This window comes from Dicentrarchus labrax, unplaced genomic scaffold (assembly GCF_905237075.1).
Source record: "Dicentrarchus labrax unplaced genomic scaffold, dlabrax2021, whole genome shotgun sequence".
NCBI classification, from domain to species: domain Eukaryota; kingdom Metazoa; phylum Chordata; class Actinopteri; family Moronidae; genus Dicentrarchus; species Dicentrarchus labrax.
This window is the reverse complement of record NW_026136724.1, coordinates 17,141,481-17,158,308: the sequence shown is the minus strand read 5'-3', so window position 1 is coordinate 17,158,308 and position 16,828 is coordinate 17,141,481. Positions and strand designations below refer to the sequence as shown.

General features: G+C 41.3%; 1 protein-coding gene across 14 annotated transcripts in view; it reads right to left on the bottom strand.

Annotated features, from left to right (window-relative positions):
* Nucleotides 1-16,828, bottom strand: part of ppfia2 (PTPRF interacting protein alpha 2) — a 157,757-nt gene that overhangs the window by 24,832 nt on the left and 116,097 nt on the right. For 8 of the 14 annotated variants that reach the window (XM_051392375.1, XM_051392376.1, XM_051392377.1 and 5 more), the window contains 10 exons: nucleotides 16,606-16,770; nucleotides 15,691-15,765; nucleotides 9,689-9,799; nucleotides 5,931-6,152; nucleotides 4,330-4,476; nucleotides 1,887-2,021; nucleotides 1,625-1,711; nucleotides 1,113-1,196; nucleotides 397-528; nucleotides 222-284 (listed from right to left, as the gene is read on the bottom strand). In XM_051392375.1, coding sequence (XP_051248335.1) covers nucleotides 222-284; nucleotides 397-528; nucleotides 1,113-1,196; nucleotides 1,625-1,711; nucleotides 1,887-2,021; nucleotides 4,330-4,476; nucleotides 5,931-6,152; nucleotides 9,689-9,799; nucleotides 15,691-15,765; nucleotides 16,606-16,770 — 1,221 coding nt within the window. The remainder of the gene's footprint in view (nucleotides 1-221; nucleotides 285-396; nucleotides 529-1,112; nucleotides 1,197-1,624; nucleotides 1,712-1,886; nucleotides 2,022-4,329; nucleotides 4,477-5,930; nucleotides 6,153-9,688; nucleotides 9,800-15,690; nucleotides 15,766-16,605; nucleotides 16,771-16,828) is intronic. The other 6 variants (XM_051392384.1, XM_051392388.1, XM_051392387.1 and 3 more) reach the window with 3 other exon arrangements.

Here is a 16,828-nt window from a genome sequence, read left to right as displayed (position 1 = left end):
TCTTCATTTTGCTGAATACCCACTGACAGAGATATTTCTTGATATTTTACATGCTGATTATGAAGTTCATCTCATTATCCTACCCCACCCGGGAAGCTTATGAATATTCAACTGTAGAGGTTTATCAAAAATGAAACTAATGCCAACAACCAACCTCATTATTCCTCTTTTTAAAAATACTTTATCAAGTCATACTAATCATCATTTCTTGATCAACCTACTTTTTCTTGGATTGACTCCTCAAACTGTTTTCTGTAACCTTCCGAGTCTTGGATTAGCAGATTCTGCAAAGAGAGGAAAAGAAAGTCAGAGGGTGATAAAATCCATCTCCTCCTGACATTCATTGGACAGAACTGATATTGATAGGTTTCCATCCACATGGCAGCCATGTTTAACCTTCTCTTCGAGAGCTGCCATTCTCTCCTTCAGGTGTAGCTGAAGTCGCTCGTTGGACTCCGTGAGGAGTCTGTCCACCGTGTCCGACAGTCGCTTGTTGTGCTCCTCATTCATCTTTTCTCTCTGCCGAGCCTGGAGGCATAGAGTACACGATTGAAGAGCTATATTCCAAAAGTCACATCTAACAAGCCCTTCAAAATATTTGCTATAAAGCTAATTTAAAGCAGTGGTTCTGGCTTGTGACCTCTGATAGCAAAGCAATGTATGCTTGTGTACAACCCATGAAATGCCCTTTAATTATTAAATCATTTGCAATAAAAAGCAGAATAAAGTATGAAAAAAAATTTACATATGCCTTTCATATCCCGTTAATAAACTTGTGACTGCATATTGAACTTTTGCAATTAAATGTGTTATTTAAGCCCTGTTAAACAACATTTTCAGACTCTCTCTCAAACTGGGTATCTACTGCAACATTTTGTAATACTATAAAATGTAGATGCTGAAGGCGTGATCTAAAATAAGTAGTACATTATTGCATCATGTGTGAGCATTTTTACAAACCAGAGTGTGTGAAACATTGATTTGGTCAAGTGTGATTGGGTAATAAATCAGACAATGTGTCATCAGTCACTGTCGCCTCAAGCTGTCCATGCTCATGCAGGAGTGGCTGCCTGGTTAACGTTGCCTGGCACAACGCCTCCGTGGTGACTCACCCGTAGCAGCTCCTGGTTCTTCTCCTCCAGCTGGCATTCCAAGTGCCTCATTCGCTCCTCAATGCTCCCGTGACGCTCTTCCGCCTACAGATGGATCACAGCATAGACAGGACAAAGGAGGGCACGATGATCTGCTGGTGATCTGTTTGACAGCCAGGCAACAAAGACAAAGCAGTGGCGACGACACAAGCCAAAGCCTCTATCCCAAACTCAAAGATGGATATCTATCATTTTAAAGCATACTGCAGAGAGAGCTGGTTGAAACAAAGAGTGACAAGGAAAAAGATGGAGAACGAGGCCACCAAAGGACAGAATGAAAGAGGAAAAAAAGCTCCTCCAGCGCTGCCAAGTATGAGCTCCAGCCAGAAGTGCCATGCAGCTGTCCCATGGTGGTAGAACAGCCAGAGCAGAATCCCAGTAAAACACGCTCGCCACAAAACACTAATAAGATAAATGAATGAAATCTGCTCTCTACAGGAGTTGGCAGTAGCTGTGATGCCCTGTGGGACTACCTTCCTAAGAATGGAGTTCATGTCTTGGAGTTTAGCTTCCATAACAAAGTGATAATCATCAGGGGAGGAAGAGGAGCTGGAGTCAGACTATGTGGCCGAGGAAGAGGAGAGGGACATGTTGAAACGTCATGACATGACACCGAGTGCACACTTACACACAGGTATAGAAGAAAATCTAGAGACGAGGACATCTGTGGGAATGTGTCAACAGTATTAGTGTGTGTGTGTGTGTGTGTGTGTGTGTGTGTGTGTGTGTTCCTACCTTGGTGAGGGCTGCTATCCTCTGGGCCAGCTCAGCCTCTACCTCCGGCAGCGTCTCGGCCTTCCTCATGGTCTGCTGGAGCTTCTGCTCTGCAAGCTCCAGCCTCTCCTGTAGCTGCCTGTTCTTCTCCTCCATCTGTACACACAAACACACAGCATCACCCACATCAGCAGGCAGTCATTCATAGGTTATAGGAGATATGACGTATGGTAAATCCTCAAAATAAAATAACATTTGACTGAAAAAAGTGAGACTTATTTGTGGTTTCTGTTAAACAATTTGTACTGATGGAATAAGTCCTGGCACATAATATAAAAAAAAAAACTCTTGTGAATCTCTTCCTTATTTTCCATTTGAATGTCAGCAGAGCAGAAAATAGATTCACAGATATCCGTCTTTAGAAGGAGGACTGGCTAGTGAAGGCTCTGGCAATGTGCCTCAACCCTTTTTCAAAATAGCACCATAACAGAGTCAGAATAGCAGCGGCTCTGCACTTGCCAAGAGTGACAGTGGCAACTTTTACTCAGCAGATACCGGTAATTGCCCTGATTAGGCATTCAGATATAGTACGTGCCATTATAAAGATGGAAATCAAACCCAGCTCTCAGTGAAGCTGCCACCAAGTGACTTGTATTTTCCTGTTGCGTGTTAAGACTTTCCTCCCTGCCTTGCTCGAGGCCCTGATCAGTTTTAAGACTCTTTTTTTTTTTTTTGGGGGGGGGCAGGCTTGGCAGCCTTTGCCATCAGCGACAGATGCTCTGCTCCCCAAAGCATCGGGCCAGGCAGCTCGATATGCAATAATTAGACTGGAGTGGGCCAGGGCTGTTGTGTTGTGTCAGTGATATTTTCTGTCTTTACCCGTATCACCATCTCATTGGTATCTGAGATGACACTGGGGGAAAGCATTACAGGTTTTGTCTGCAATATCCTTCCTAGGTGCCCTTCCATCCATCTTTTTTGCCTTTTTTGCTTGCAATTTCTTCTCATCCAATCATCCCTCTGTACCAATGGCCAAGCCTACATCCCCCTGAACAACTCATCTTCAAACATCAGCGTTCATATCCCAGGGTTCAGCTCCTGGCACAATAACAAGTAAACTCATTACAGCGAGGATGTGTGTTTGTGTGCGGTAGCAGGAGCTTAAATCCAAAGGCTTTGAAGGGTTATTTCTGTCCGTTCTGAGGGGGTTTTCTGGATGCATTTATTTTGAAGAGTGGTCTTGAAGTCAACTCGATGAGGTGCTTATGACCGGTTGTGTACAAGCCAAAAGGGGAAATCTTGACTCAGAAATTAAATTCTCAATAAAATGGCTGAAGATTGGTACCACTCTCGTGTCTGTACAATAAATATGCAACTAAAGCAAGCAGCCAGTTAGCTGAGGTTAGTATAAAGACAGAAAACAGGGGGAAACAGCTAGCCTGGCTCTGTCTAAAGTATTTATTTGTAGGAAGCAGTTGCCAGGCAACCAGCAGAGACTCCAGGAAGTTATTGCTCCCAACCGTAAAATGGCAAATTGTAATTTTTACCCTTCAGTTTTTGCACAAACTAAATCAACAAGAAATAATGTGTTAATTAGTGAGTTTTAAAAGGGTGCTGGTCGGGAGATTTTGTTACCTTTGGACAGAGCCAAGTTAGCTGTTCCCCCCTGTTGCTAAGCTAAGCTACACGGCTGCTGGTTGTAGCCTTATAATTGCATATGAGAGTAATATCGATCATGTGAGGCATCAAGTAAGCAACATTGGTTGGTGTGTGAGCAACTTTCTTCGTAGCAAAGCCAAGGGGTGCTTGTGTGTCTCATGGTGTCTGTGCGTGCCCGTGATTACTTCTGCTAATATTAGTGTGACATTCTTTCTATCCCTCCAGAGCTCAGCTGGTGCTTAAGCCTGTACACATGGAAATGTCACTCAATCTTGTATGGCCAGACAATTTATGTAATTGGCTCCAATGAATCACAAAGGATCATCAAAAAGGAGAATAAATCTGTACCATGGTTTGATCATATTGACAGCATTGCATCAGTTCTGAGGATGACTTTGAGCCATGTGCATCTGCTCAAAGTAAACACTTAAGTGAAACCATGAAAATTCCTTCCTCAGTAGTAATTTCCTCTGACATTATTTGACACAATGTCAAGAGGGTTTCTCATTGCCAAACCTCTGTGGATCAGCTCTAAGGGCTCTTTAACTGACAGGAACCATCTATCTTACATAACCAGCTGCGTGCATGTTTTATTCTTTTGTGAATTCAGTCAAATTGTTGGAAAAAAAATGTTGGGCATATCAGCTCTGAATAGTCCATTTCAGCAGCCACCTACAACTCAATTTGACAAATAAAATAATCATTAATGTTTTTGAAGTAAATAGAACTGGAAAAACACAAAGCATCTCTCAGGATTGAGGATCAGTGACTTGGACCTCATAAACACTCATTGGATTATACAGACCTGTCGAAGGAACGCCTCCTTATTGGCCAACTCGTTCTCCAGTTTGTCGTTGATGTCGTGCACCGAGGTGGACTCCCGTTGGGCGCTCAGGTAGCGTTTTTCCAATGTTACGATCCGTTCCTCCATGTCCTCCTTCTGACACATGGCCTGTGTGCGGACACACACACAGAGTCAGTGAAGGTGAGAGCATTCCTAAAACTAAAATTCCTCCACCACTGATTAGTATTTTCAAAAATAAAGTGTGTTTCTGGTTGCTGCTTAGATTTGTCTTAAATTTCACCTTTTTTTTTGCTCAGAGAACTTGCTGTAAATCACCTACAGCTCTAATTTCTAGTATTTTTTCAAACATGAATTTTGCAATTTAATATCTGCACAGGTTTGATTAACATCGCACTACAAAACATGAATTATACAAACAGTTCTTAATGTCTAAAACAAGTGTGCAAAATGGTCTCATCACAGCTTGTGGCCTACTGAAATATGCAGCTGAATGTCATTAGTACAAAAACTAAAATTACAACATGTCCAGAAGCCCTCACACAGTTACTGAAGTTGAATTGTAAACACAAAGCAGAGCTGCAAGTTGACAAAATAAAACCTTTGTCATCAGATTAGCTCCATATACAACATGACCATTGTAGATCTACTCAAATACCAAACAAGACAAAAAACAATAAAGCTTAATAACGTACAAACACGCAGCTGTGATTTGTATCTTATACTGCTGACATGAAACAAGGTTGCCCCTCCTGATGGCAACATTATCTCTGAAGCTCTGAGAGTTAATTTCCTGCGTGGAGAATTGCTGCAGGCACAAACCCATGCAAACCCATGTGGTTTCAAAACCACACAAAAAAAATAGTAGTCACTGGGAGAGCTGAATAAAGTGCGTCTCTCAGAGGAGGCAGTGCAGGGTAATAACACTGGGTCAGTCCGATGAGGCCGTGTTTGCCAGGCCACAGCCTGCATCGTTAGCAATCAATAGCAATTTCAGCCCAAAGGCTATAGGGGGATCAGCTTATATTCATATCCCGTCCACTTCACTGGCATGTACCTCGCACAGACGTATACTGAATGGGTTTATGATTGGGATCTTAATTGCCAATTTATGACACTTCTAATCTCTCCAGAAAACTGTCATTTAGCTGGCTGGTTTTGTGCTTTACGTGTCGACACTCCAGCATGAAATAGTGTTCAAGGAACAAACAGTGACAGATGCAGAGACAGCTGCTTGTTCTTCTTGGAGGTTTTTTTATTTTTATTTTAAGTGTTAGTGTGTGTCCTTGTGAAGTGTTTATACAGCCTACCGGGGTCTGTCTCTTTGCAAGTTGCAAGAATATTTATAGGATTCACCTGCTTGTGTGTGATTGTTTGAGAAAGACATTATAATAAAGTTTTGGGTTTTTTTGTACTTCAAGGAAGCAGTGTGCCTTGAATTGCGTGTGAATTTGTTTGTGTTATGACAGACGCATACAGTCATAGAGAGGGAGGGAAAGTGTGAGAGTATATGCTAATAGAAGCTTTTTTTAGGCCACTGCTAGCCTTCTTTGATGTGTCTCTTGCAACCGTTATTCCCTTGTCAAATGTGTGTGTGCTGTAACCTCTTTGATGTCCCTCTGGTACTTGTTGTTCATCTCCTCTGACTTGATGAGGTCCTTGCGGGCGGTCTCCAGCTCCTGCTCCACCTCGGAGACCCGGGAGGAGAGGGAGGACATGCGCTCCTTCATCTGGGCCAGCTCGTAGTTCTGCTTCTCCAGCAGGTCCTGCAGCTCCACCACCTGGCTCGCCTCATGGGCCGACTCCAGAGAGCCGTTAGACAGACGCTGGGGGAGAGATGAGAAAAGCAGGGGACAGCAACTTTAACTTCAGTTTCGAAAGCCAAAGCTAAGAGAAAACATACAAATCAAATGACCTGGTGACCACCATGTATTAGTATTGTATACAATATAACTTCTTCTATAACTGCTCAGATAAAAACTTTTAGCAATTAAGGCAGATAGGTATTACTGAGAAGCAGTGTTTTTTCTGATCTTGGTGTTGTTAAAGACACATTTCAGTCCTTGGTCATCTAAAATTAATGGATTTGTACATTTTGTGTTTTGTTTAATGTCTTATAATAGGCACCATTTAGTTTACAGTGCATGAATAAATCAAATCAATGTCATATTTACCATTCACACCACTTTCTTATACAGATTTCTCTTTTAAAAACTTAATGGGAAACATCCAATAAAAGAAACAAAAGTTAGGCTGTGATTAGAGACATTGGCAGGATTGAAAATGAGCTGAATAAAAAACGGTTTTCTGATTTCCTGTCATGTCCTGGCTTTCTTGTGCAGTATTGAAGCGATCCTTGAGAAATCAGCCTTGCTCCCACTTCAGATACCATTTCTTCTTTTGAGAGTCACACACATTAGCACTCTAATAAATTTGAGTTCAGGAGCTCAAGGCTTCGGCTGTTTCTTTGCTTTGATTTTAGACGGTGACAAAGACTGGGTGACTGAGAACCACTCCAGACACCATTGGAAAAAATTGCTTTGACACTTGCATTAGTAATATGATTAGATTTTGCTGAGTTCTCACTCTGTGCAGGCCCCCCTGGTCTCTGCATGAGGTAGATTAATCAGGGGGGGATGCCAGAGAGATCCAACTTGCAGAGGTTTAGAGCAGAGAATAACGCACCAGAAAACAACTCTATTATCACGACTAAATGACACACTTCCTCTGACAGCCCTGTGCGCAGCTTTTAAATAACAAAGCTTTCTCTTTATGTTCAAATGCAATTACTGTATCACAGGTGGAGGTGAAGATTGAGGAAAAGTGATGTCCTCATTCTCCATCTCTCTCCTGCATCAGGCCCAGCTGCTCGTCCTCGGCCATCCATCTGTGAGGACAAACCTAATTGGGCCTCTCCGCCTGCTGCCTGTGATCAATGATTCACCCGAGCAGAGAACAAGACCCACTAAATCACGCCACTGATTTTAATACCAGTGCTCGGGCACTGGGCCGCTCTCATAAAAAGGACCAACTTTAAGGATTTAGCTCGACTTTATTGCAAAATGTCTCAACAGCCCCACAGATGATACATTATTTAACTGTGGCTCCCATTATAGTCCTAATTTCACAGTCCTGTAACATAAGGGCACCTGTTTTTTAAGAAAGTTTAAATGGCCAGTCTTTTTTAAAGGCTGCAAGAGTTTAGATAAAGTTTTGCGTCCACATGAGCAGACCCATTTTAAAAAGGGTCAGTTCATTTAAATCACAAAACACATTTTCTCACTTACTCCTCGTCGAGCCAAGCAGAGTTTTGGTTCTATTTGCCCAAATTATCTGTCTCTACTTCCCCACCAATACAGTGGAGGTCAGTCAGGTTTGTTTGTCTCGTGGCTTTTCAAGAAACAATGGAGTATTTTCTACTGAATAATCCCTCTGGTATGTGTTCACAGTGAGGTTTGTGGGTTATCCTGTCATGTCACAGCCTATGATAAAACCATACAACAGAATGTCATACACTTGCCTGAGTGCAGATGGGATTCTCAAAACTTTGAAAATGAAAATTTGCTCAAGTACAGCACAATTTTAAAAGGACCTATACTTCCCTTAAGTACTACCACTTTATGCCACTTCATACTTCTACTATATTTCAGAGGGATTTATTGGACAACTGTAGTTACTAGTTTTATAGTGCAGCATTTCTAATTGTACATAGCATTTTATGACACTATACTGCCCTGCTCACATAATATAATTTAAGACTATAAATACTTAATATAAATAGAACTGAATAGGAAAATCCATTCACCCCAGACTGCTAAATTCATCCTGAGCACATTCAACTCATTCAAAATAGATTTCATGATAAAATTAATTTTATAATATACCCTATTGTAAATGACAATCAACAAACTGGAGCCAGAAAGGCTGCAACTACTGCTGGTAGTTTAATGTTTAATAAAACCCAGTGCAACATTCATAAAATCAATGCAGCTGAGAAAGAATTAGCTATATAGCCTACATAGCGTCTTTGTATCCAGTTTATATCCAGTTAAAACAATAACACCAGCAGTGGGGTGACTGTTTTACAAAAAGTGAAAGGTAAATCTGTTCTAAGAGTGATGGGCTGTGAAACTAATCCAGCAACAGCGCAGTGGCTGGATGTTTACTGGATGAAAAATGAAAATGGTGAAGCAGCAGGCCTCATCTGTCAGACTGTATTAGCTGGTTATCAGGCAGATCCAGGTCTATGCTAAAGGTTTGAGAGCTCCATGGGTCAATATGCACTTCAAGAGCTGCTCTTTTATTCCCTCCTTTCTCCCTCTTGACTCCTTCTTCCCCTCTGACTGACCTCTCTCCTCCTGTCACATTAATGACAACCAAAGGGACACGTGCAAATCAGGTGGAGAGGACTGCCTTCCAAGACGATGCCGGTCCTGCAGATCAGGCTCGTCACTCCCCCCTAGACACGTCTGTCAGTCCCTGTGACCGCAGCGACACGAATAACTAGTTCTCATTCGCGCCATTTAGCAGTTAACACACGCACACAAATAAAAACACACGTACATATTCACTCCCTTTATCTTCAGAAAACAGGGCAGACGATAGCTGTCTCGTCATTAGCGTATCCCTCTGCACAACACACTCTTCATCTTCTTACCTCCTGACATCCCTCACCCAACCCCCCCTTCTGCAGCAGACCAGCCCAGTAATAGCATCTCCACTGATCTACCCAGGTATCCTCTGTAAGATGTAGATGCTGCTGTCTGCATGTAAAGAGGATTTCGCAGGTCTGCTTTGGGATTTGGGGTTGGTTGTTTTGGGCTCTGATGCCGTCTCTGTTCCTGTATGATCTAGTAAATGTGGATGCCGTTACACCTTCTCTCTTTAAATCTATAATAAGAGGTAAATTTGTATTCAGCTATGCAGGTCCACGTGTGCTCCTGCATAATGGGAGAGACTGGGGTCACAGCAAGAGCTCTCGTCTGACTGTGGGTCACCTTCAGAACACCAGCAGAGCTAATGTATGATCAAAACCTTTTAATAATATGGTGAATTTTTTTTTATGTGTTACACTGACAATTAAAACACCAGGAGGAAGTAAACGTGCATGAATTATTTGTGTATTACAACCAGACGTGTAGACAGAATGATGATTGCAACTGGTGTGACTTTGACATTGAAGGTATCAGAAGATGATAAATGACAGATCCATGCTTAAAGGACAGGTAAATGTGTTCATGATTAATATTGTGTAAATTGGTGGAATATATAAAGCTTAAGCTGCCTCCAGGACCATAGAAACGACTGAGGATAACTTAAAAAATACACGTATCGAGTGCCCTATTTTAAGATGGAGGCTGACCTTGCCATGGACCTTCTGCTGAGCTTCACTGCCCTCCAGTATGTCCTCTCCTCCGTCTCCGGAAGCCACTTTTCTCTGAATGTGAGCATTTTGTTCCCGTAAGGCCACGATCTGCAGGATGGTCAAAAGGTGCACACATTAGAGCTGAAATTGACACAATATCAGAATACCTGCATATACAAAAGTTTATGTTGGAAGTTAAGAGAGCTGAGATTCAAAAAAAAAAAAAAAAAAGATCAGACTTTAAAATGTGGCTTTGCAACATGAGCAGAACCTGTTGAAACCTCAATGTTTGATTAGCATAAATACATAACTGCAACCCCCAGTTAACTAGTCATGTTTCTCTCTTATGCAATACTAAATTACAGTATGTCCCTCTCTGCAGGAATTTATGGAACATGGCTTTAACCAACATGAAGCTGGAAGCACTTGAGCACTGATATAATCACTATAATTATCATGTTCCGCGGACCTCGTGTTTCGTTTCACCACCTTAAGCAACTGTCCTAAAGTCATAATCCTGTCAGATGGGTGACCGACAACAACAATAATTAGGTTCTTCCTTGACAGACACCATGTGATTATCACTCTCCTTATAATGGAGAAGAGAAACGCAGACAGTGCGCTTCGCTGCTACTTGTCTCTCATAAACAATCTGAAGCCCCTGAGACTTTGTGGTGCCTCTTGTACTTTCCAAAACAAGACTTTCTAGAATCTGAAACTTCAGGGAGTAAGATAGTAATCTGAAGCACTGAAAATGACCTACCAAAAATGCCAACTTATTGTGAAACTTCTTTGTCGTAAAAGTGCAGCTTTGGACAACACATTGCAGTAAATTGTCAACTCATACAGCTACAGTGTGAGCCCCACTCCAGGCGTGTCAAACCTCTCCCTGCAGGAGTCTGGAGGGTGGAGTTGGGCTATCAAGAAGATTCAGTTCACCTGGACCATCTGTTTCACTACTCTACACAAACTGGTGGCAGTGAGCCTGTCTCTCTCTCTTTTTCCTCTTACATGCTTTTTTGTTAGCTTTCAGTCCTTTTTCTCTTTTTGCTACATAAAATAAGCTATCAAGTTTCAAATCTTATGTGGTCACCCCTTTTTTCGTCCAACCTTGATCCAGGCTGTGAAAACACAAGGAATGAGCCATCATTATTACAGGAAAATTCAACTTTATTGCAGTGATTCCTATTGATTATGAGACTGTATTCACCACAGTAATTGCTGAGATTAGATTAAGTCAAAGTCAAGAAAGCAGTGACCATCTGCTCATCGGCCAGATAGTTAACAAAAGAACTCAAAAGTTTAACCAAATGATCTAAACCACTTTGTTTAAAGGTAAAACATTTTGGAGTTAATTGAGTCTGAGTCTAACTGTGAGAAAAATTATGTTTAAAAACCAGTTACTGCGGATTTGTTTAAGAGGATCATTTAATTACTTGTGTTTCTTGCCCTGTCTGACTTGACTTTACTGTTGTTGCCGTGAATGAAATGTTGAATGAATATGATTTTTTTTATGGCCAAGACAACAAAAATACGACCCAAATTGTACTGTTTGTACCGTATGAAATCAGAATTTCCCTTTTAAGAGTCAAACAGTCCCAGAAAGTAGTCAACTCAACCCTGCCGAGATTTCTCTTCTCTTTAAAAAAATAAACTAAAAACAAAATATCCACTCTTATTCCCTACACTAGCATAGAAGAAACTACAAAAACCAAAAATCACATCATGCTGTTACATGTTTAAAGCTGCATCATGCTGGCTCCACCCTCAGTATTCAAAAGCTCTGAATCAGCCTGGACTCTCAAATCTGCATGTTTTCCTCTTTTTTGTAGTTTCCAAGCAGCTCAGATACTCTATCTGTTATTAGACACACACATTAATGGAATTGTGTTTGTTTGCTTCAAAAACAGTTGATAATACAGTTACTGGAAGGTCATCTTTGTTCAGAACAAATAGGCTGGGAACATGGAAAATCTCTATATGAATGGAGAAAATTGCATTTCTCTGAACAACAGAGGGGAAGGGAGCCTCGGAACAATCAATGACATGACTGTCGATAAAACAAACAATGCTCTCAAGGGACTTTGACATGATCTGGTTTAAACTCTAACCTGCCCTCACTGACATCATACTGAGAGTCAATTCATATCAGGACTTCTTTAAAGTGGCGGAGAGAGGGGCAGTAAAAGATGATTTTCTCCCATCCACTATGACTCGGTTTTACCTTACATTAAGCTTGGCCTCAGACTTCACCGGCAACAGCTTGGCTTCTTCTCTGCAGTTGCACACCGACTACAGAACGTCTCTGTTCATTATTTTTAACGACGGCATAATTATGCCTCCGTATGTTTCTGTACCATTATTCCAAGATTGTCTGTAATTTCTCCAGCTCAGAGATCAAACACTAACACAACACCGTGACACAAAGGAACAACAAATGATGAATGGAGTGCTACAGATGCATCTCCAGCTCGGAAATTAAAGAAAGGAGAAGTTTGCCAGATGCAAAATGAACATGCCGCCTATTATTTCTTTTTGATGTTGTTGATGTACCTCTCATCAAAGGCAGATATCTGACGGAAAGGTAGCACGAGATGGGCCTGCATCCTGATTTTCTTACCCCTCTTTAGCACTTCTGTGTTGGATGGAGACTGTCGGAGTTAATGTGATGAAGGAGAAATTGGACAAATGTGAGGAGGAGTGACGGGAGGGTCGGGGGGGTTCTTAGAGTATAAAAGATTGATTTCGTCAAGGTGAGAGCTGGGGGTATGCAAGTCTCTGCTGCAATGCACTTAAATTACAATCAACCGCACGCTTTGGAGAAATGCATGTGCAAATACTGAATTCATATTGTGTGCTTAAATTTGCCTGTGATATAGAATTCTTTTAGGAAATATGTGAGAGTTAGTAGAGGAAAGGAACTACTATTGAGTCCTAGAAAAAAACAACCTTTTCCAACAGAAATTTCTAAAATTAAGTCTATTTTTTCTCTCAGATTTGGTTTAAAAAAGTAATTTTCTCAATTAGCTTTTTACTTTGTCCTACATGAACATATAACTCAGCCAAAGTTTGAACAGTTTTGTTTTTGAGAGTTATGGCTTTTCTGTTTCATCTGTGCTCTTCTTGTTTTGAATCGGCTGGCACTCAGTTGGAAAAAAGGTGTCACAAAATGTCACGCACTTCTGGGCATCAGTCAGGATATAGCAGTATTTGAATCAATTCAGATGACAGTTGTTTGCTCATGCTGACAGGCCACTGTCAATCAAACTGAGCGTTAAACTCTAACACAGCAGTTTTTTTCTGCACTTTGAATGTGATTTTTAATTATTTCATTATAAATATTTACTGTTATAAAGTAATACTCAATATAAATCAGATTTTCAGGCGCTTTAAAGACTTTTTGGATTCAATAATAGATAAAAATGAATTAATGATATGGATATTTTTTGGAGTGTTGCTGTTTTACATGACTTTTTAGTGTGCTTTGTTTCAAACTGGTCCCAAACTTTCAACACTAAGTTTAATTTATTTTTTATAATGCACACATACAAACTTTTTCTAATACACACGAGGGGTCCATTACAAATCAAATTACTATCACCAATTAGATATTATTTATGAGTATGTTAATTTTAAACTATACATGGGCTTTACTAATTAGATTATGCACCCAGTGGCTCTTCCTCCTGTGCCAGTGTATTGAAATGATGGAGAGATGTGGTCACCTTTGAGAAAACAAAGGCAGATGCCAGAGGTGACAAAATGCACTTAACTTCTACCTATGGAAATAACCTTTGCCTGAGAATAGAACATTTTACTAAGTATAATCAAGTCTGCTTTATTTAGGATAACATTTTTCTGTTATTTATTTATGTAAATTTTAATCTGTTTTGTCAATTTCTAATTGTGATGGGACTATAGGTGCAAATTAGCTGTTGAGATATGTCTGGCAGTTTTATTTTGAAAGTTTTTCCAAATGTGTCACAGTGTTGATTAATGCCCATTGTCCCCTTTAAATAACAACAATTTATCACCAGATAGATTCCAACGCAGTCTGAATTACAGTTTGTTCCATAACAGCAAATTGCAATCACCAGCAGTAATCAGTGTGTGGCCATTTAAACACCTGTGACTGCGTGAGGTCAAAGGCTGATGATTTCATCAGGCATGGTCGTGTTGTCTAAAACCCCACAGGGAGAAGAGACTCATACCAGACCTCCATCACAAATCAATTACCTATTCGTCGGCTACCGACTCCGCGTGCCTCCCTAGAGTTTCTGAGGCATGGACATTTTTATTGGGCTAAGAAGGTTTAGCCACCTCAAGGTCCAATCACTCATCTGTCCGCCGCACTGACAAGTGTAGTGTTAACCATTTATGACAGACAGCCTCACAGATGTACTGTACGGTCTTTCTAACCTTGGCTGTGTGATGTGAGAAAACTCTTCAAAGTGCTACGTCCTCCACTGAGATGTCTGTCAGGGACTTTACAGTTTAAAAAGCAGACTTTGTCCAAAAGCTGTAAAAGAAAAATGAGAGACAGCTTTGGGAACCAGCAGCCTGTCACATTATTTTTTTTAACTGTTCAATCCTTTTTTTGCCCCACTCTCCCCCTTTGTGCTCAGATCCTACACCGTCTAATCTTTGGCTTCAGACCACAATCAGCCCGTTCATCTTCTTACACATCATCACAGTTTGTCTGTTAAGCCTTCATCCTCTTGTCTCCACACCTTGTCAGATGTGCTCTGACCAACTGCACCTCATTAACACACACACACACACACACACACACACACACACACAGACAGACACACACATATACTCACACACACACCTCCACACACAACCTGTCTCTGCTTCCCACCTGCCAACTCTATTTCTGTCTTCTTCCTCTCTTTGCTCTTTTTGCATTTCCTTCTCTCTCCTCTCCGACTTCATCTCGCTGTCTGTCCTTTCACCCACTCCCCTCCCCTCCTCCTCTGTTTTTCACTCCCCTTTCCCTCCTTCTTCTCCTCTCCTTACCGAGTTTTATTCTAGGCCTGAGTGTCAGACTGGCATGTCTGACAGGCTGTGAAGTGCCAGCCTGAGGGTTTTTTTTCTCTCAGCTGGAACAGGACCATCTGCAGTGTAAGAGCTGCTCTGGCACTTCTGCCCGCCTGAGCAAGGAGGTTGAGAAAGAGTTAGGCCACCATGGCGAAAGTGGCCACTCTTCTGTCAGAGCTGTACCTCAGCCACTCATGTTATTTTTTTATGTTGTTCGAGGGTGAGTGAATCCCGCAGAGGGGCTCTGGCTGTTTTGGGGGTTTTCAGTTGATACAAAATTCAGGACACATCTTGACACCACGCATTAGATTTACATCCACATAAAGGAGCAGTACATAATCCTGTACATTTGTTCTGTGAGTTGGACACATGTTTGAATGTACAGTGTCTATACATATGTATTTTCTCCAATATAGTTTTCTTATTTCTTTTGTGTGATACAATTTGAAAAAGTAAAAAAAATTATGTATATTATCTATTAAATGATATGTTTCTAATTCTTCTGTTTTTGATTCATTTTTTGACTCTGTAGCACTATCAGATGCATTTCAATACATATTGCCTGACATTCTGACAATCAAACAGCTAACTATGTACATCTGCACATCTAAGATATAATGCATTCCTATTCATGCAACATGTTTCCATATTTCAGTATTTGTCCCACTCCATTTTCAATCTTAAAATGCAACCTTGAGTTGTACATATTTAATCCAACATCCTGCTACAATTTCTATTTCTCTATTAAATTGTTTTTAGAGTTGGGAGTTGTAGTATTTGTAGTATTTGGTGTAGTTTTGTTTCTCTAATTACTTGTGTATATACACATCACATTGAGGAATTGAGGATCCAATTGTAAGGATACAAAAAGTCCAACATAAAGAAGATTAAAATCACTACACAATTACAATCACTACATTCATAATCTTAACCATAATAGCTGTGGCAGCTCTTACCTCCTGATTGGCTGCTGTGAGCTCCTCCTCCAAGGCAGACACCCTCTCCAGTGACACCCGTAGTCTCTCTCTTACCTGGGAATGAAAAAACAAACAAACATGTATCATGATCTGCCTTAACATGTGCAGATTGCAGCCGCATTTGTATGAAGCTAGAATCATAACTTAAGGGTTTGGCAGAGAAATGCACAACATTTACCCCCCACTGACTAGTGTTTGGATTCCAGTCTAGGCAATCAGGGGTTAACACAGCAGAAAAGAAGCCCTGCTGCTGCAGCAGGAAGAGCTGTCCTCTTTTCCTCCCTTATCCTCACAATAACACTTTGCTGTGGCTTCAAAGCAGCGATATGAGGCTTTTATTGCTTTTAAAGCGCCAGTTGCTGGGAGGAGATTCCCCTCCTACACCCCTCTCTTCCTCTGTGAACTCAGAGAAACTCAGGGCATCTTCTTCTAGGACTGTCGTGGCTGTGATGGAGCAATTACTTGCACCGTGTGGTGACCGCTGCTGTGGCCAAACAGGATGCCAGATCTCAGAGGAGGTTGATCCTGGATCAGAAGTTAGCCGGAGTCCGAGTCCTGATGCCCCCCCCCCAGCTGCACAAGGCAGCTTTTATTCCCTTGAACAGCATGCCATTGGACATGCTTTATAAACGATGGCTTTTAGAAGAGAGGATGAATGGATTACAGGGGAGGTGGTGATAACACAAATCAGCAGGCTGTGAGGAGGCAGGAGAAATGTTGTAGATGTAGAGGCTAAAATTAAAAAATCATACCAGGAAAACAAAGCAAATGTAAACCACTTAAATCACATAAGAGCCAGACACAGGAGCAGACACTGATTCCTGATGCTATTGTACACGCCGCTCAGGCAGACACCTCAAAATTGAAATGATGTGCTAATGGAGGCACACTTACCTTCTCATCTAGGGCTTTATGGTGTTCAAACAAGGACTTGAGTGCTTTAAGGACCTCAACTTCACTGGAGACTCCCGAGGGCGACTGAGCCTGCCGCTTGACCACTGTCATACGTAGCGACCGCTCGTGTCTAGACACCAGGCACTCCAGATGCTCCAGCAGTAGCTGAAGAAGACCACAGAAAAAAATCTTTGTTAACATCAACATAATCATCGGAAAAGTA